This window comes from Salvelinus alpinus, chromosome 6, assembly GCF_045679555.1.
Source record: "Salvelinus alpinus chromosome 6, SLU_Salpinus.1, whole genome shotgun sequence".
NCBI classification, from domain to species: Eukaryota; Metazoa; Chordata; class Actinopteri; order Salmoniformes; family Salmonidae; genus Salvelinus; species Salvelinus alpinus.
The window spans coordinates 48965529-48986011 of record NC_092091.1 but is presented as its reverse complement, the minus strand read 5'-3'; the positions used below and the strand labels follow the sequence as shown (position 1 = coordinate 48986011).

The 20483-nt window shown below is 44.6% G+C and overlaps 1 protein-coding gene across 3 annotated transcripts in view; it reads right to left on the bottom strand.

Moving 5' to 3' along the window:
• Positions 1 to 9699: 9699 nt before the first annotated feature.
• Positions 9700 to 20483, bottom strand: part of LOC139578774 (serine/threonine-protein kinase TAO2-like) — a 50417-nt gene continuing 39633 nt past the window's right edge. For 2 of the 3 annotated variants that reach the window (XM_071406779.1, XM_071406781.1), the window contains exons 17-20: positions 14514 to 14753; positions 13970 to 14191; positions 13441 to 13623; positions 9700 to 13282 (exon numbers count right to left, since the gene is read on the bottom strand). In XM_071406779.1, the coding sequence (XP_071262880.1) occupies positions 12365 to 13282; positions 13441 to 13623; positions 13970 to 14191; positions 14514 to 14753 (1563 nt within the window). In that variant the 3' untranslated portion in view covers positions 9700 to 12364. The remainder of the gene's footprint in view (positions 13283 to 13440; positions 13624 to 13969; positions 14192 to 14513; positions 14754 to 20483) is intronic. The other variant, XM_071406780.1, reaches the window with a different exon arrangement.

Here is a 20483-nt window from a genome sequence, read left to right as displayed (position 1 = left end):
GAGCTGGTGTAACTGAGTCAGGTTTGTAGGCCTCCATGCTCGCACACACTTTTTCAGTTCTGCCCATACATTTTCTATAGGATTAAGGTCAGGGCTTTGTGATGGCCACTCCAATACCTTGACTTTGTTGTCCTTAAGCCATTTTGCCACAACTTTGGAAGTATACTTGGGGTCATTGTCAATTTGGAAGACCCATTTGCGACCAAGCTTTAACTTCCTGACTGATGTCTTGAGATGTTGCTTCAATATATCCACATAATTTTCCTACCTCATGCCATCTATTTTGTGAAGTGCACCAGTCCCTCCTGCAGCAAAGCACCCCCACAACATGGTGCTGCCACCCCTGTGCTTCATGGTTGGGATGGTGTTCTTCGGCTTGCAAGCCTTCCCCTTTTTCCTCCAAACATAACGATGGTCATTATGGCAAAATTATTTTTGTTTCATCAGACTAGATGACATTTCTCCAAAAAGTACGATCTTTGTCCCCATGTGCAGCTGCAAACCGTAGTCTGGCTTTTTTATGGTGGTTTTGGAGCAGTGGCTTCTTCCTTGCTGAGCGGCTTTCCAGGTTATGTCGATATAGGACTCGTTTTACTGTGGATATAGATAATTTTGTACCCGTTTCCTCCAGCATCTTCACAAGGTCCTTTGCTGTTGTTCTGGGATTGATTTGCACTTTTCACACCAAAATACATTAATCTCTAGGAGACAGAACGCGTCTCCTTCCTGAGCGGTATGATGGCTACGTGGTCCCATGGTGTTTATACTTGCATACAATTTTTTGTACAGATGAACGTGGTACCTTCAGGCGTTTGGAAATTGCTCCCAAGGATGAACCAGACTTGTCGAGGTCTACAATTCTTTTTCTGAGGTCTTGGCTGATTTCATTTGATTTTCCCATGATGTCAAGCTAAGAGGCACTGAGTTTGAAGGTAGGCCTTGAAATACATCCACAGGTACACCTCCAATTGACTCAAATGATTAGCGTATCAGAAGCTTCTAAAGCCATTACATCATTTTCTGGAATTTTCTAAGCTGTTTAAAGGCACAGTCAACTTAGTGTATGTAAACCTCTGACCCACTGGAATTGTGATACAGTGAATTATAAGTGAAATTATCTGTCTGTAAACTATTTTTGGAAAAATTACTTGTCATGCACACAGATGTCCTAACCGACTTGCCAAAACTATAGTTTGTTAACAAGAAATTTGTGGAGTGGTTGAAAAACTAGTTAATGACTCCAACCTAAGTGTATGTAAACTTCCAACTTCAACTGTACATCAAAATAACAAAAATGTTTTTGTTTTCAATAGATTGTTAAGGCTAGAATGCACCACATTGAGGTTGGCTAATGCTCCAGAGATAGGAGTAAAATCTATCTGCATCTCTGTCTGTAAAAGAATGCTGCTGCGAACTTGACTATTGTAGGAGAGTTACAATGGTTATTCCATTAAACTTTAAATTACTGGAACAGTACACAAGGCAGAACAGAACACATCCAGGTTAATGGTCAGTGGCCCAAGCCCAGTTCAGACAGAAGGTGGAATCAGATCGCTATGATCTCCAGGAACTTAACTTTCGGTTTATATTTTCATTTGTTGCGCTACTAGTACTGCCTATTGATGTTTAGGAGGCTGCTACAGTAGCTGGAAGATACCATCTTCTGTTTTTATTTCATTGAATGTATTTCGTAGCCCCCTTTCTTCTCAGTCCCTGAAAACACTGAGCGAGAAAGAACAACTTGTGCATTGGAGACTGATGTGCTCCTGTCCTGTCTTTTCATATCATTGCAGAGCTACATAAAAGCCCCAAAAGACAGCCTTGGTGTCGCTCTTCATTTCTTGGTGGTTCTGTGATAAGTACACTGAGTGTACAAAACAACATGAACACTGTTCTTTCCATGACATAGACTGACCAGGTGAAAGCTATGATACCTTATAAATGTCACTTGTTAAATCCAGTTCAATCAGTGTAGAGGAAGGGCAGGAGAGGTTATATAAGGATTTTTAAGCCTTGAGACAATTGAGACATGGATTGTGTATGTGTGCCATTCAGAGGGTGAATAATGGGCAAGAGAAAATATTTAAGTTCCTTTGAACGGGGTATGGTAGTAGGTGCCAGGTGCACCGGTTTGTGTCAAAACCTGCAACTCTGCTAGGTTTTTCACACTCAACAGTTTTCCGTGTGAATAAAGGGTCCACCATCTGAAGGACATCCAGCCAACTTGACACAACAGTGGGAAGCATTGGAGTCAACATGGACCAGCAGCCCTGTGGAACGCTTTCATCACTTTGTAGAGTCCATGCCCCGACGAATTGAGGCTGTTCTGCTGTGCGAATTTGCTGGATATTGGCGGGAACTGGAACATGCTGTCGTGCACGTCGACCCAGAGCATCCCAAACATGCTCAATTGGTAACATGTCTGGTGAGTATGCAGGCCGTGAAAGCACTGAGACGATTTCAGATTCCAGGAATTGTGTACAGATCCTTGCGACATGGGGCCGTGCATTATCATGCTGAAACATGAACTGATGGCGGTGGATGAATGGCATGACAATGGATCTCAGGATCTCGTCACGGTATCTCTGTGCAGTTAAATTGTAATTGTGTTCTTTTTCCATAGTTTAAACGTCTCCATACCATAACCCCGCCGCCACTATGGGGCACTCTGTACACAACGCCATACATGTGTTCTGCGGTTATGAGGCCAGTTGGACGTACTGCCAAATTCTCTAAAACAACATTGGAGAGAGAAATTAACATTGCATTTCTCTGGCAACAGCTCAGGTGGACATTCCTGCAGTTGGCATGCCAATTGCACGCTCCCTCAATTTGAGACATCTGGTCACCTGTGTAATGATCATGCTGTTTAACCAGCTTCTTGATATTCCACACCTGCCAGGTGATCTCAGACCAGTCCTGGACCTGGGTGAGTGTGGGGGAGGGCGCAGGGATGGCACGTTCTGTGGGAGGTGGTCCCCAGTGTGAACTGTTACAGCTCAGCACGTCTCCTCTGTAGCTCAGTGATTTCCTGCTTCAGCTCTTCGATACACACTCTAGTCTACCTCTCTGCACTTTTCTTGTTCTCTTTTATAAATGTAGTTAGCCTGGCTTCTCTCAATGGAGCACACGAGAGCAGTTAAGACCTGCACGCCATCTGCTATCAAATTTTATTTATTACATTTCCCCAAAACAGGTGTATGCTTACTTACAAGCCCTTAACCAACAATGCAGTTAAGAAAATCCCCCCCAAAAAGTAAGAAAATAACAATTGCGAGGCAATATACAGGGGGTACCGGTACAGAGTCAATGTGCAGGGGCACCGGTTAGCCGAGGAAATATGTACATGTAGGTAGAATTATTCAAGTGACTATGTATAGATAATAACAGAGAGTAGCAGCAGCGTAGAAGGGGGGGGGGGGGGGGGGCAATGTAAATAGTCTGGGTAGTCATTTGATTGGATGTTCAGGAGTCTTATGGCTTGGGGGTAGAAGCTATTTAGAAGCATCTTGGACCTAGACTTGGCGCTCCGGTACCGCTTGCCAAGTGGTAGCAGAGAGAACAGTCTATGACTAGCGTGTCTGGAGTCTGCCAATGTTTAGGGCCTTCCTCTGACACTGCCTGGTATAAAGGTCCTGGATGGCAGGAAGCTTGGCCCCGGTGATGTACTGGGCCGTACGCACTACCCTCTGTAGTGCCTTGCGGTCGGAGGCCGAGCATTTGCCATACCAGGCAGTGATGCAACCCGTCAGGATGCTCTTGATGGTGCAGCTGTAGAACCTTTTGAGGATCTGAGGACCCATGCCAAATCTTTCCAGTCTCCTGAGGAGGAATAGGTTGTGTCATGCCCTCTTCACGACTGTGTTGGTGTGCTTGGACTATGTTAGTTTGTTGGTGATGTGGACACCAAGGAGCTTGAAGCTTTCAACCTGCTCCACTACAGCCCGTCGATGAGAATGGGGGCGTGCTCGGTTCTCCTTTTCCTGTAGTCCACAATCATCTCCTTTGTCACGTTGAGGGAGAGGTTGTTGTCCTTGCACCACACGGTCAGATCTCTGACCTCCTCCCTATAGGCTGTCTTGGCGTTGATCAGGCCTACCATTGTTGTGTCATCGGCAAACAATAATGATGTTGGAGTCGTGCCTGGCCGTGCAGTCATGAGTGAACAAGGGGGCGAGCACGTCAAGAAGTCCAGGATCCAGTTGCAGAGGGAGGTGTTTAGTCCCAGGGTCCTTAGCTTAGTGATGAGCTTTGAGGGCACTATGGTGTTGAACGCTAAGCTGTAGTCAATGAATAGCATTCTCACATAGGTGTTCCCTTTGTCCAGGTGTGGAGTGCAATAGAGATTGCATCATCTGTGAATCTGTTGGGGTGGTATGCAAATTGGAGTGGGTCTAGGGTTACTGGGATAATGGTGTTGATGTGAGCCATGACCAGCCTTTCAAAGCACTTCATGGCTACAGATGTGAGTGCTACGGGTCGGTAGTCATTTAGGCAGGTTACCTTAGTGTTCTTGGGCACAGGGACTTTGATGGTCTGCTTGAAACATGTTGGTATTACAGTCTCAGACAGGCAAAGGTTGAAAATGTCAGTGAAGACACTTGCCAGTTGGTCAGCACATGCTCAGAGTACCCGACCTGGTAATCCGTCTGGCTCTGAGGCCTTGTGAATGTTGACCTGTTTAAAGGTCTTGCTCACATCGGCTGCAGCGAGTGTGATCACACAGTCTGGAACAGCTGATGCTCTCATGCATGTTTCAGTGTTACTTGCCTCAAAGTGAGCATAGAAGTTATTTAGCTCGTCTGGTAGGCTCGTGTCACTGGGCAGCTCTCGGCTGTGCTTCCCTTTGTAGTCTATAATAGTTTGCAAGCCCTACCACATCCAACGAGCGTCGGAGCCGGTGTGGTACGATTTGATCTTATGCCTGTATTGACTCTTTGCTTGTTTGATGGTTTGTCGGAGGGCATAGCGGGATTTCTTATAAGCTTCCGGGTTAGAGTCCCCCTCCTTGAAAGCGGCAGCTCTACCCTTTAGCTCAGTGCGGATGTTGCCTGTAATCCATGGCTTCTGGTTGGGGTATGTACGTACAGTCACTGAGGGGACGACGACATCTATGCACTTATTGATGAAGCCAGTGACTGATGTGGTACACTCCTCAATGCCATCCAAAGAATACCGGAACATATTCCAGTCTGTGCTAGCAAAACAGTCCTGTAGTTTTAGCATTTACTTCATCTGATCACTTTTTTATTGACCGAGTCACTGGTGCTTCCTGCTTTAATTTTTGCTTGTAAGCAGGAATCAGGAGGATAAAATTATGGTCAGATTTGCCAAATGGAGGGCAGAGGAGAGCTTTGTATGTGTCTGCGTGTGGAGTAAAGGTGGCCTAGAGTTTTTTTCCCTTTGGTTGCACATTTAACATGAGGTCAAATGGATTTAAGTTTCCCTGCATTAAAGTCCCCGGCCACTAGGAGCTCCTCCTCTGGATGAGCGTTTTCCTGTTTTCTTATGGCGGTATACAGCTCATTGAGTGCGGTCTTAGTGCCAGCATCGGTCTGTGGTGGTATGTAGACAGCTACGAAAAATACAGATGAAAACTCTCTAGGTAGATACTGTGGTCTACAGCTTTTCGTGAGACTACCTCAGGCGAGCAAAACCTCGAGACTTGCTTAGATATCGTGCACCAGCTGTTGTTGACAAATATACATAGCCGCCACCCCTTGTATTACCAGAGGCTGCTGTTCTATCCTTCCGATAGTGTGTAACCCGCCAGCTGTATGTTATTCATGTCATCGTTCAGCCACGACTCTGTGAAACATAAGATATTACAGTTTTTAAATGTCCCGTTGGTAGGATATACTTGCTTTTAGTTCATCCAATTTATTTTCCAGCGATTGTATGTTGGCTAATAGCACGGATGGCAAAGGCAGATTAGCCACTCATCGCCTGATCCTCACAAGGCACCCCGATCTCCTTCTGCGAAATCGCCGTCTCGTTCTCCTGCGAATGACGGGGATGAGGGCCTGTTCAGGTGTTTGGAATAAATCCCTCTCGACTCGTTAAAGAAAAATTCTTAGTCCAATTCAAGGTGAGTAATCGCTGTTCTGATATCCAGAAGCTCTTTTCGGTCAAGAGACGGTAGCAGCAACATTATGTACAAAATAAGTTACAAACAATGCGAAAAAACTAACAAAATAGCACGGTTGTTAAAAGCCAATAAAATGGCAGCCATCCTCTCCGGCGCCATTATAGTTCTGTGTCTCTGTTGCTGAGCTCTACAGAGTGTTTGAGCTCCTCAACCTTCAGCTGTCGCTCCTGGATCATCTTCTGCACCTGTGCTTCCAGCTGAGCCCTCCTTTCTCCATACATTTCCTAGAGGGACGGTGTGTTGAGCCCTGTAGTGTGTCTCAGTGCAGAACTGACTCACATATGCCTACAGAACATCTCCAGGAGTCTGTCATGCTTCTTACACATCCTGTCATCCAGGCTCTCAATGGGGTCGATCAGCATGTGTCTCTTCAGGGCTGAGGCTGCAGAGGTGAGTCTCACAGAAAGAGGTTAGACACACCAGGAAAGAAAGAAGTGCCTTGCGCTTTGTCCCAGTGCAGACATCACAGGCCACTTCTCCAGACTTAATAGGGTGCTGGCCTGGGCTGCTGGTAGCTTTCCCTTAAACTGATTTCCTGAAATAAAAGTATCAACACAGACCTGGTCTCCTATCAAAAGTAATTTTACACAGTGGACACTGGCATATGTAATTGCTATCCCAGTACTTTCTGATGCAGGTCTTGCAGAAGTTGTGGTGACTGGCTCAGTGAACACGTCCATAGATAGAGCACTGGAACTGCTCTTCAGACAGCAGACTGCTGCAGGAAGCCATGTCTAGACAGAGACCAAAGATGAAATTATAAAGCTATATTACACAATTATAATGCATTTACTGGAATTATTGTTATAACTTGTGATAATACTTTATGAATAAACACATCCAGCCTAGTTGAAGTGATCAATACATTAAACTGGATACCAGTGGAGGCTGCTGAGAGGAGGACAGCTCATAATGGCTGAAATGGAGTGTAATGGCGGGAATAGAGTGAATGGAATGATATCAAACACATGAACCCCAGTACCCCCCCATTCTTTTGTTTGTTGATACCATTCCATTCCGGCCATTATTATGAGCATTCCTCCCCTCAAGTCTCCACTGCTGGATACCAACATTTCGGTGAAGTTCGTTTAGTTTAGTAAAACATTTTGCCTGCTTGACATTTCAAACTGAATAGGGACCAAACTTGAAATGGAATTTTATATTCAACACTCCTTGGCTACGTTAAAGTTTTCGATGTCAGATCTACTGAACAAAATAATAAACACAACATGCAACCATTTCAAAGATTTTACTGAGTTAATTCATATAAGGATATCAGTCAATTTAAATAAATCCATTAGGCCCTAATGTATGGATTTCACATGACTGGGCAGGGGTGCAGCCATGGGTGGGCCTTGGAGGGCATTTGCCCACCCACTTGGCAGCCAGGCCCAGCCAATAAGGAGGAGGTGGAGGTCCTGGGCTGGTGTGGTTACACGTGGTCTGCGGTTGCGAGGCTGGTTGGATGTACTACCAAATTCTCTAAAATGACATTGGAGACAGCTTACAGTGCATTTGGAAAGTATTCAGACCTTGACTTTTTTCACATTTTGTTGTTACAGCTTTATTTTCCCCCTCATTAATCTACACACAATAACAAAGCAAAAACAGATTTTTAGAAATGTTTGCAAGTGTATTAAAAATAAAAAACAGAAAAATCACATTTACGTAAGTATTCAGACCCTTTACTCAGTACTTTGTTGAAACACAATTAGCAGCGATTACAGCCTAGATTCTTCTTGGGTATGAAGCTACAAGCTTGGCACACCTGCATTTGGGGAGTTGACACCAGTCTCATCGTCAACAGTGAAGAGGTGACTCCGGGATGATGGCCTTCTAAGCAGAGTTGCAAAGAAAAAGCCATATCTTAGACTGGCCTATAAAAAAAAAGATTAAGATGGGAAAAAGAACACAGACACTGGACAGGAACTCTGCCTAGAAAGCCAGCATCCTGGAGTCGCCTCTTTGCTGTTGACGTTGAGACTGGTGTTTTGCGGGTACTATTTAATGAAGCTGCCAGTTGAGGCCTTGTGAGGCGTCTGTTTCTCAAACTAGACACTAATGTACTTGTCCTCTTGCACAGTTGTGCACCGGGACCTCCCAATCTTTCTATTCTGGTTAGAGACAGTTTGCGCTGTTCTGTGAAGGGAGTAGTACACAGCGTTGTACGAGATCTTCAGTTTCTAGCCAATTTCTCACATTGAATAGCCTTCATTTCTCAAAACAAGAATAGTCTGACAAGTTTCAGAAGAAAGTCTTTGTTTCTGGCCATTTTGAGCCTGTAATCAAACCCCAAAATGCTAATGCTCCAGATACTCAACTAGTCTAAAGAAGGCCAGTTTTATTGCTTCTTTAATCAGAACAGTTTTCAGCTGTGCTAACATAATTGCAAAAGGGTTTTCTAATGATCAATTAGCCTTTTAAAATAATAAACATGGATTAGCTAACACAATGTGCCATTGGAACACAGGAGTGATGGTTGCTGATAATGGGCCTCTGTACGCCTATGTAGATATTCCATAAAGAAAAATCTGCCGTTCCCAGCTACAGTAGTCATTTTCAACATTGTCAATGTTTACACTGCATTTCTGATCAATTTTATGTAATTTTAAACGGACAAAAAATGTGAATTTCTAAGAGACCCCAAACTTTTGAACGGTAGTATAATTATTTTTTTTAACCTGTTTTCACTTTGTCATTATGGGCTTTTATGTGTAGATTGATGAGGATTTTTATTTTATCCATTGTAGAATAAAGCTGTAATTTAACAAAATGTGGAAAAAGTCAGGAGGCCTGAATACTTTATGGTAGAGAAATGAACATTGAATTGTCTGGCAACAGCTCTGGTGGACATTCCTTCAGTCAGCATGCCAATTGCACGCTCCCTCAAAACTTGAGACATCTGTGGCATTGTGGTGTATGTCAAAACTGCACATTTTAAAGTGGCCTTTTATTGTCCACAGCACAAGGTGCACCTGTGTAATGATCATGCTGTTTAACCACCTTGAAATCCCACATCTGTCAGGTGGATGGATTATCTTGGCAAAGGAGAAATGCTCACTAATAGAGATGTGAACTAATGTGTGCATAAAATGAGAGAAGCTTTTTTTGTGCGTCTGGAACATTTCTGGGATTGTTTATTTCAGCTCATGAAACCAACACTTTACATGTTGCGTTTGTATTTTTGTTCAGTGTAATTAGCCTAGCACGCAAAGGCACACAAATGAGTACAAACATCAATCCCTGCAAACAAACTCCACTATCAACTCTCAAATATCTTATAGGAGTGCTGATCTAGGATCAGTTACACCGCTTAGATCATAACAAATAAGATTACATGGACAGGGAGGACTTGATTCTAGATCAGCACCTCTACGGGCCCTGGAGTGGTTTTCCCCAAGTAAATTTCCTTTTAAAAAGGATGCACAAAATGTCATCTTTACCTTACATCTTTCATGGTTAGTTACACCAACTAATGTAGTTTGTGGGCATTCCTTTGAACTGACACACAATCCAACCAAGTAGGTACAAATGAAGACAGCATCAGGAAGTCACTTTTCCTTTTTTTATTTTTCAAAATGACTTGTGTTTCTGTACAACAAATTCTGTAGCAGACCGCCGCTCCACTTTGTATTGAACCTGAACGTAACTTGGCCTCCCTGTACAACAGTTCTATATCCCACCACACACATCCACTCCTCTTTCTATCAGATTCTCGCTCATCCCCGCCCCACCAACTGAGTTGTATCTCAATAGTCTTATGAGTCCCTCCCTCATCTCTCCGTTTGCAACGATGTGAAAGGACAGGTTAAAGTGAATTTCCACCAAAGTCCTTTCACCTGTGCTGTGTTTCATATATGCCCGGTAAAGGGGATGAAACAAGGAAAATGAACTACTTTTGACTATTGAGACCCACCCCTAAGCGTATATCAGCATATGGACAGCGACATCACATTCTGTCCCATCAGCTCGGTCTTCATGCCCTAGTCTAAAAATCACAGCCTCTGAAAACGAATCCAGCATGTTCCGTCGTGAACAACGTGTAAACTGAAGTAAACGACCCCAGACGTGTCGAGGTAACTTAGAGGTTAGAGTATCGAAATGCACCACTGGAGAACCAATGTTTCCCACCCCACCATTTTGTTGTAATGTTGGTGCTGTTCAGAGTTGGCAGTGTGAGTTTAGGAGCCAATGGTAGATGATTCTTCTACACATGGGCTCGGTTAGAATACTTTAAAAATGGCTCATTCCTTTCTTTTACTTGACTACTGATGAGTGGTAAGGTGAAAGCATAAGTGGCGACACTTAGCTTCAATCCAATTCTATCCAGAAATAACTCCCGCCTTCCTTTCTGGAAGTTAGGAAACGACAATGTAATATTCATATTCTAAGTTATTTATAATGTATGCACTTCCTTGTTTTTGGCTGTTTATATATTTTTTAAAGACCAAATAAATTAAACCAACAAATTCAGTATTTTTGGTGGGGTGTAGTAGTGTATAGGATAAGTAATGTAGTGTACAATCAACAAGCTTGGCTGGTCCGTATCAACATGAACCACAAGAAGAGAGGTACAATATGGCACAAAACGTGCTGGATTACAGAGGCTGACTTTAGGAGACACTGTATGGTAGATCTAGAATTCAATATATTGACACATACAGCTAAAAACATGAACGGCCCCGTCCACATTTAATACTGGTTCTATAACACTACAACCTTTTGTGGTAATGCACTGCCCAGTAGACTCCGACCCTGAGACCAGAGGGAATGCTTGGGGAAAGGTAGTGTTTTTTCTTCTCTTTAAAAAATAATAAAAACAATGAATTTCCCCCCCATAGCGCTCCATAACAGTAACATTGCTCTTACTCCCCACCTAGTGGTCAAAATTGGCAATTAAAACATTTAAAAAAATGTTTTCTTTAAACAAAATTAGTGTGTACAACAAACATTACAACTGCTCTAGTAGTAATAATAACAATAATAATAGCAAACATATCTATTTTCCCTCAAAACTATTTTCCAATTTCTATTCACATGGCAAAAGTATCATTATTATTACTCTACCAGCGTTTCAGAGTTAGTGCTTTTATGTACACTAAGTACAATGTAGGACAAAGATGTTGAACAGTGAACAATCTCCAATTTTACTGTCAAACTTCTGACAGGTATTATATACTTATATGCATTTCTATAAACATGTATGAATACAAATGCTTTCTGTACATCACTTTCATGCATTGAACTGTAATAACTGCTTTATGCACATGTACATTACACACACCTACCAGGCTGTGTGTCCAGGAATGGGTCAAGCGTGAAAAAACTAAGCGAGCATTCAGCGCTGTACACACACACCCACTTTCAGAATGTTCACAGGGAAATTATTGCTCGGCAGTGGCAGAGTTGTCTTGGGTCAGCCGAGCCACCGGATGGCAGTGTTACATTTGTCATCAATTTGAAAATCCTATTACCAAAAAAACCCAACTTTCTGTAGTTGCCTCCCGAGGTTCAGCTCCTTGCTTCACCACAAATGGACAGTATATGACCCATCATTAACTAGTATGCTTCACGTGTTAGTTTCTGCGTTATTTACATAGTTTACATTGTATTTTATAGCACCCTCTTTCAAATAGAGCAGTATCGCCACATCCATTCATTTCTCTCAGTTTGATGTCAGCAGAGAAATTGCTGTTAAAACTCCCCTTTCCTCCCACTTGTATCCCTTCCATCTGTCTGTGCAGACATAATACTCTATGGTGTCTGTCTACTCTAAGCAGCTAGTCTGCTCAACTGACCTCTACTGGTGGCCAGGCCAGTCGGACCATATTGTTAATAGCCCCACCCCCTCCCTCATCTAAACCCCTCCCCTGAATTTGTGAGAGATGACCTCTTCCAATAAAAATAATCCCCTTGAACAATAGGAACCGTGGACTTGCTTTGGCTCCACCCTTTGTGGTGGTAAACCTGTTAGCACCACCCCCTCCATGAACAAACACTCTTGCAGAAGAGAGAGCAGGGACATTCAACCCCCCCGCCCGCCCACACACACACACTACTCACTGCATGGCATATCTCAAACTACACCCTATTCCCAATACGAGGGTTAGGGTGTCGTTTCAGACGCAGCCTCAGAGAAGGGGCAGGCTTGGTTTGTTCTCTTACTACCAGTCCCCTTTAAGACTGAGGGGTGGAGCCTATCGTTACCCTTCCCCTTTAAGAGTAGGAGAGGTGGGATCCATTGGAGATGTGCGAGGTGACCGAGGTGCTCCGGCTCAGACCCCCCTCGCCCCCCCCTGCCCCGCCGGGCCCCCCTGAGGCCGTCCTCCTCAGGGGCTGGGGGCTGTTCCTCAGGGCCATCAGGCTGGGGCCCCTGGCCACCAAACCCCCGTATCCCCCTCCCTGGGAAGACGAGGAGGAGGAGGAGGAGGGCGGGGAGGAAGAGTAGAGGGAGATGGGTGGTGGGGGAGGCGGAGGTGGCAGGAGAGCGAGGGACTGGGCTGAGGCGTGTTGGGAGAGGTGGTGGTGATGAACTCCTCCTCCATGGTGGTGGTGGTGGTGGTGGTGTCCTCCTCCCCCCCCACCTCCCCACTCTCTCTCCCTGTCCCTCTCACGGTCCTCGCGCTCGCGGCTCTCTCGGTACAGGTGTGGCGTGCTCTGGTGGTGGTGGTGCTGGGGGAGGTAGTGTTGTTGCTGCTGCTGGTGATGGTGATGATGGTGGGAGGATGAGGAGGAAGATGAGGAGTTGGAGGAGTGGCCTCTACCACTCATGTTCATCTCACTATCCCTCCCCAGGCCGTGAGACGAAGTGATCGACTCGGCACGGCTGAACCCTCCACCGCTGCAGCTGTTCTGGCTACGCCACGAAGGGGGCACCACCGAGTTCTGCACACCATGGCTCCAGTGGCTCCCGGAGCGAGGGACAGGGCGGGAGGGCCAGCCCCCGGGGCCAGAGGAGGGGCTGGGGTAGCCCTGGTTGAAGGCCTCGGCGGGGATGCCAGTCAGCGCCATGTTGCTGAAGCCAAGACGCATGCTCTCCGAGTCAAAAGCCTCGATCTCCCGAGCCTGGCGCTCCAGTAGAGTACGGATACGCTCTGAACGCTCGTTCTGCAGAGACAGCATCTCTTCCTCAATCTAAGAGAGGGAGCAAGAGAGCAATAAGACGTCAAACTGGTTGTGTCCCAATAATTTTTTAAGTGGCCTATCCTTTTTGGTGTCATGTATATTGTACATATTCTCTTGCGCACACGCAACCACCCCCCCCTTCAGACACCCCTCCACCCATCTCTCACCCGCTGTTCCAGCAGGGCCCTGCGGATGGACACCCTTTGCTCCAGGTCATTGGCCTCTCTCTCATGCTGGGAGTCTGTGTGGATCTTGATCTTGCTCTGGTAAGCGTTCAGCAGCTCCAACTCCTGCTGCAGCTGCATTCGCAGCACCTGGTATTCTGCTTCCTGGGTCTCGTCCAATCGCAACTAAAGGAGGAAGAGGGGAAGGGCTGGACGTCAGTAGAGCACACCCTGGTCTAAATGGACAGTTTGGGGAAGTCTACCACTCAAAATGTGGTATTTGTAGTCCTAATTTGTAATTTTAGTAGTTCTAGAGCTTAGCATGGACGTTCTAGGTGTTTGATGAACTGAAATATGTTGGTATACATTTTTGGTGTAGCTGGTTTAATATGTAGTTGTGCAGTTGATGTGATCTGCAGTGTGTGCGTGTCTTTGTGTGGGTTGTCTCTCAGCGTGTGTGTGTGTAGTTGTTCTGTAGTATAATGTCTTTGTAGTTGTCAGGTGTAGAAGAGGTGCACGGTAGGGTCCTTGCCTTACTCACAGCCTGTGTGGACAGCATGTCGTTGATGGAGTGGTCATACTGCTCTGCCAGGATGGCCAGTTTCCTGGTCTGCTCCTCCTTCAGCCTCTTGAGCACCGCCTTGTGGTCGGCCTTGGGAGTGCTCTCCAACAGGTGGTTCCTCAGGGCCTTGTACTGACGTGTCTGGATCTTACAAGTGTCCTGGAACTGACGCTTGATCTGGAGCTCCTTGGACTGGGAAGAAGTGAGAGGAGTGAGGGAAGAGGGGAAAGGAGGGGCGGACGTGAGGGAAGAAAGGAGGGGCGGACGTGAGGGAAGAAAGGAGGGGCGGACGTGAGGGAAGAAAGGAGGGGCGGACGTGAGGGAAGAAAGGAGGGGCGGACGTGAGGGAAGAAAGGAGGGGCGGACGTGAGGGAAGAAAGGAGGGGCGGACGTGAGGGAAGAAAGGAGGGGCGGACGTGAGGGAAGAAAGGAGGGGCGGACGTGAGGATAGAAAGGAGGGGCGGACGTGAGGGAAGAAAGGAGAGAGGGGGGAGTGAGGGAGGAGGAGCCTTACCTTGAGGCTCTTGGGCTGCTGGCGGACCTCCACGGTGTGTTTCTGCCGGAGCTCCTGCTCCCTCCTCTTGTTGTACTCCATCTGGTTGGTGAGCTCCGTCTGGTGCTGCGTGCGGATCAGGTCAGCCCGCGTACGCTGCACCGCCCCCAGCTGACGGAACTCCAGCTCCTGGGTGGACTCGTGGTGCCTCAGCAGCATGGCACACTCCAGGTCCCTCTGGGTCTGCTTCTTGTTCAGGTCCTGGGGGGGAGGAGAAAAATAAAAACAGGTATAGGAAGAAAGATGGAGAGAGGGAGAGGGAATGAGAGAAGGTAGGAAACGTGTCAAATAAGTGATCACAATACAATTAAGTAGCTTGTCTGTGTAACACAGACGTCAAAAAAGTTGACACCTACTCATTCAAGTTATTTTCTTCATTTTTACTATTTTCTACATTGTAGAATAATGGTGAAGACATAATTATGCACACATGGAATCATGTAGTGACCAAAAAAATGTTTTAGCACACTTGGCACTCTCAACCAGCTTCACCTGGAATGGCTTCCCAACAATCTTGAAGGAGTTCACACATAAGTTGAGCACTTGTTGGCTGCTTTTCCTTTACTCTGAGGTCCAACTCATCCCAAACCATCTCAATTGGGTTGAGGTTGGGTGATTGTGGAGGCCAGGTCATCTGATGCAGCACTCCATCACTCTCCTTCTTGGTCAGATGGGACTTACACAGCCTGGAGGTGTGTTGGTTCATTGTCCTGTTGAGAAACAAATGATAGTGGGACTAAGCCAAAACCAGATGGGATGGCGTATTGCTGCATAATGCTGTGGTAGCCATGCTGGTTAAGTGCGTCTTGAATTCTAAATAAATCACTGACTGTCACCAGCAAAGCACACCCACACCATAATCTCCTTATCCATGCTTCACGGTGGGAACCACAATTGCGGAGATCTGTTCACCTACTTTGCGTCTCACAAAGACATGGCGTTTGGAACCAAAAATCAGACTCATCAGACCAAAAGGAGAGATTTCCACCGGTCTAATATCCATTGCTCGTGTTTCTTGGCAAAAGCAAGTATTTTCTTATTGGTGTCCTTGTAGTGGTTTCTTTGCAGCAATTCGACCATGAAGGCCTGATTCACGCAGTCTCCTCTGAACAGTTGATGTTGAGATGGATCTGTTACTTGAACTCTGAAGCATTTATTTGGGCTGCAATTTCTGAGGCTGGTAACACTAATTAACTTATCCTCTGCAGCAGAGGTAACTCTGGGTCTTCCTTTCCTGTGGTGGCCCTCATGAGAGCTGGTTTCATCATAGCGCTTGATGGTTTTTGCGACTGCACTTGAAGAAACTTTCAAAGTTCTTGACATTTTCTGGATTGATTGACCTTCATGTCTTAAAGTAATGATGGACTGTAGTTTGTCCTTGCTTATTTAAGCTGTTCTTGCATAATATGGACTTGGTATTTTACCAAATAGGGATGGGCTGAAACGCATTAAGGAAAGGAATTCCACAAATTAATTTCATTATCAGCAACCATCACTCCTGTGTTCCAATGACACCAGTCTTCGACAGCAACAGTGAAGAGGCGACTCCGGGATGCTGGTCTTCTAGGCAGTTCCTCTGTCCAGTGTCTGTTCTTCTGCCCATCTTAATCTTTTCTATTTATTGGCCAGTCTGAGCTATGGCTTTTTCTTTGCAACTCTGCCTAGAAGGCCAGCATCCCGGAGTCTCCTCTTCACGGTTGACGTTGAGACTGGTGTTCTGCGGGTACTATTTAATGAAGCTGCCAGTTGAGGACTTGTGAGGCATCGGTTTCTCAAACTATACACTTGAATGTACTTGTCCTCTTGCTCAGTTGTGCACCGGGGTCTCCCACTCTTTCTATTCTGGTTAGAGACAGTTTGCGCAGTTCTGTGAAAGGAGTTGTACACAGCGTTGTACGAGATCTTCAGTTTCTTGGCAATTTCTAGCATGGAAGTGTCTTCATTTCTCAGAACAAGAATAGACTGACCAGTTTCAGAAGTTACTTGTTTCTGGCCATTTTGAGCCTGTAATCAAACCCAAGAATGCTGAAAAATCCAGTCACTCAACTAGTCTAAAGAGGGCCAGTTTTATTGCTTATTTAAATTGCAAAAGGGTTTTCTAATGATCAATTAGCCTTTTAAAATAATAAACTTGGATTAGCTAACACAATGTGCCATTGGAACACAGGAGTGATGGTTGCTGATAATGGGCCTCTGTATGCCTATGTAGACATTCCATAAAAAAAACTGCCGTTTCCAGCTATAATAGTCATTTACAACATTAACAATGTCTACACTGTATTTATGATCAATTTGATGTTATTTTAAAATTGATACTTTTTTTTGCTTTTCTTTCAAAAACAAACACATTTCTAAATGACCCCAAACTTTTGAACGGTAGTGTGTGTGTGGTGTGCATGTATGCATGGAAGTACATACGTATTTAGACAATTGCCTTGAGACATAGATTGTGTACAGTGGTTCATCCTTTAAAAGTTGCAGCGTACTGCAGCACAGCTTGCGCGGTGCCGCAGAATTCTATGGCAACCACTGGTACTATTAGTGCTAGTTTTACCACCAGAGGGCATCTTTAATTCTCTCTCGGAGGACCTGAGCCCTAGGACCATGCCTCAGGACTACCTGGCCTGATGACTCCTTGCGGTACCCAGCCCACCTGGTCGTGCTGCTGCTCCAGTTTCAACTGTTCAGCTTGCGGCTATGGAACCCTGACCTGTTCACCAGACGTGCTACCTGTCCCAGACCTGCTGTTTTCAACTCTCTAGAGACAGCAGGAGCGGTAGAGATACTCTGAATGATCGGCTATGAAAAGCCAACTGAAATTTACTCCTGAGGTGCTGACCTGTTGCACCCTCTACAACCACTGTCATTTATTATTATTTGACCCTGTTGATCATCTATGAACATTTGAACATCTTGGTCATGTTGTGTTATAATCTCCACCCGGCACAGCCAGAAGAGGACTGGCCACCCCTCATAGCCTGGTTCCTCTCTAGGTTTCTTCCTAGGTTCTGGCCTTTCTAGGGAGTTTGTCCTAGCCACTGTGCTTCTACGCCTGCATTGCTTGCTGTTTGGGGTTTTAGGCTGGGTTTCTGTACAGCTCTTTGTGACATCGGCTGATTTAAGAAGGGCTTTATAAATACGTTTGATTGATTGATTTTATAGTCTTCAATAATGGCTGTACAAGACAATTTAAAATGTCTTTTGTAAGAACATAGTATATGGGACTGATTTCAATAAATCTTGCTTAATTCATTTGATTAATATTATGGTGTTTCTATAAAAAAAATAACCTCGGTTACGTTAGGATGGAACGGAAAATATGGCGCTGTACAACGTGACAGTCGACTACAGTACCTGGCTATTTAGCTAAAGAATCCCTGTGTCGTGCGAGCACGTGGGAGACCGGGGCTCAATTTCCCGACGGGGAGGAAGGAGTAGGCTTTCAGGTTATGTCGATATACGACTTGTTTTACTGTGGATATAGATGCTTTTGTACCCGTTTCCTCCAGCATCTTCACAGGGCCCTTTGCTGTTTTACTGGGATTGATTTGCACTTTTCACACCAAAGTACATTCCTCTATAGAAGACAGAATTCGTCTCCTTCCTGAGCGGTATGATGGCTGCGTGGTCCCATGGTGTTTATACTTACGTACCATTGTTTATACAGATCAACGTGATACCTTCAGGCATTTGGAAATTGCTCCCAAGGATGAACCAGACTTGTGGAGATCTACCATTTTTTTCCCTTGGGTCTTGGCTGATTTCTTTGATTTTCCCATTATGTCAAGCAAAGAGGCACTGAGTTTGAAGGTGGGCCTTGAAATACATCCACAGGTACACCTCCAATTGACTCAAATTATGTAAATTAGCGCATCAGAAGCTTCATCAAATTTTCCAAGCTGTTTAAAGGCACAGTCAACTTAGTGTATGTAAACTTCTAACCCACTGGAATTGTGATACAGTGAATTATAAGTGAAATTATCTGTCTGTAAACAATTGTTGGAAAAATTACTTGTGTCATGCACAAAGTAGATGTCCTAAACAACTTGCCAAAACTATAGTTTGTTAACAAGAAATTTGTGGAGTGGTTGAAACACTTATGTTGGAGTCATTAAAACTAGTTTATGTAAACTTCCGACTTCAACTGTATAGAGGATTGGAGAATTCTAAATAAAAACCAAAAGCCGTCTCATGGGTCTCCCGGTGGCGGCCGGCACGGGTATCTGTAGCAATGCATTTTGCATTTTACAGACAGCTGCGCCACTGGGGAGGCCCCATCCACAAAGTATCAAAATTCAGAGAAGCGTTGGTAAAGGTATATTGTCCTGCTAATAGCCCATAATGGGCTATTATAATACTGTACATGGTGTCCAGGTCAGCATAACCAAAACATTTCTTTATTAAAGACAGAAAGAATGTTGGTACTTTTGATCCAAAGCTATGAATGAGTGAGTCACTCAGCTTTATGTAGGTGCCACTATATGACTGTGCCATCAACTTGATAATATAACGATATTTGAGGTTATTTCGTTTTCAAAAAACGAAAGTAGCGATTGTAATCAGAATAAAAGGCCGAAATAATATTTGTAAAGGTCAAAACATTTATTTCTGTTTTTAGAGGGAGAGAAACGCTGGGCCAATTGTGTGCCGCCCTATGGGACTCCCAATCACGGTCGGATGTGATAAATAATAATAATACTTTTTGTTGTATTACTTGTTTTGTCTTTTCTGGTCGATTAAACTGAAATTTAAACTGAAATTCCAACCAATCATGGCCGGTTGTGATACAGCCAACCTAACTAAGAAATTAATTTGACAATAGATTTCTCCCCCTACACACCTTCTAGGCAAGTCTATTGTCCAGCTACCTGCTAATAGCCATAATGGCGCTGTACAACATGACCGTGTGTGTTTGAAAGAGTATTTTCCAGTAAACTACAATTTGTTTACCTTCATTAGACAACTTTGTTACAATATTTCTGTAATTCAGTGATAATATTCCCCTAGTAATTAATTACGGATCCATAACTAAATCAACATCTGCATTTTGAAGACTATTGTTATTATTTTATTAACGAAAACATAAAGATGCCATTATTAGTTACATTGTTTTAGTTTGAAAATGCAGACTGGCACTAAGAACAGCGGGAACGTTTCCCTAGTCAGCGCCATTATTAGTGCAATGCCCCTTAAAGTGTTGCTCTGTGCTACCCAGTGTGGCGGTCCACCCCCCCTCCCCCATGGGCTAGGTCCGTCTTCTGTGCATGGCTCTGCGGCCCATCCCCTGCCTTCGTGCCTTGAACCTCACGCACTTTCAGTAGATACATTGCCTTGCAGAACTGCAAGGCAATCCCAAGGTGTGCCACTCGGTAGCCATGACCAATATATATTGTCCTGCTAATAACAGGGTTAATAATAGATCTGTGAGAATATCCAAGGGGATTTTATATAAATTCTTAATGAATAATAATTGCTTTGTTTAAAAAAATATATATTTTGGAGATGACTTATTTACTAAATTGTAAATAAAGCCAGTTTGTTAATTAGAATGATTTATTTCTGTTTTTAGAGGGGAAGAAACCAAAAACCTACAGTCATCTCACGGGTCTCCCAGTCGAGACCGGCACAGGTATTGAACCACCATCTGTAACACAGCTTACACTGCAATGCAGTGTCTTAACCGTTGCGCCACTCAAACGCTGTACAACGTGACTGGTCGGGAGTGGGCTACACTACTACAGTAAGAGAAAAATAATCCTAACAAAATAAAATAAAAACCTTAGTCTAACAACACTTTTAGTAATACTGAAGTCGTGCACAATTATCCGTTTCTATTTAGGTTTATGGCGCCCATTCACTGTCAGAGGACCCAAAAGCATAATCAGTGCTCTAACTCCCTCTTGCTCTGGAGCAATGAAGTTACCTCTAAGT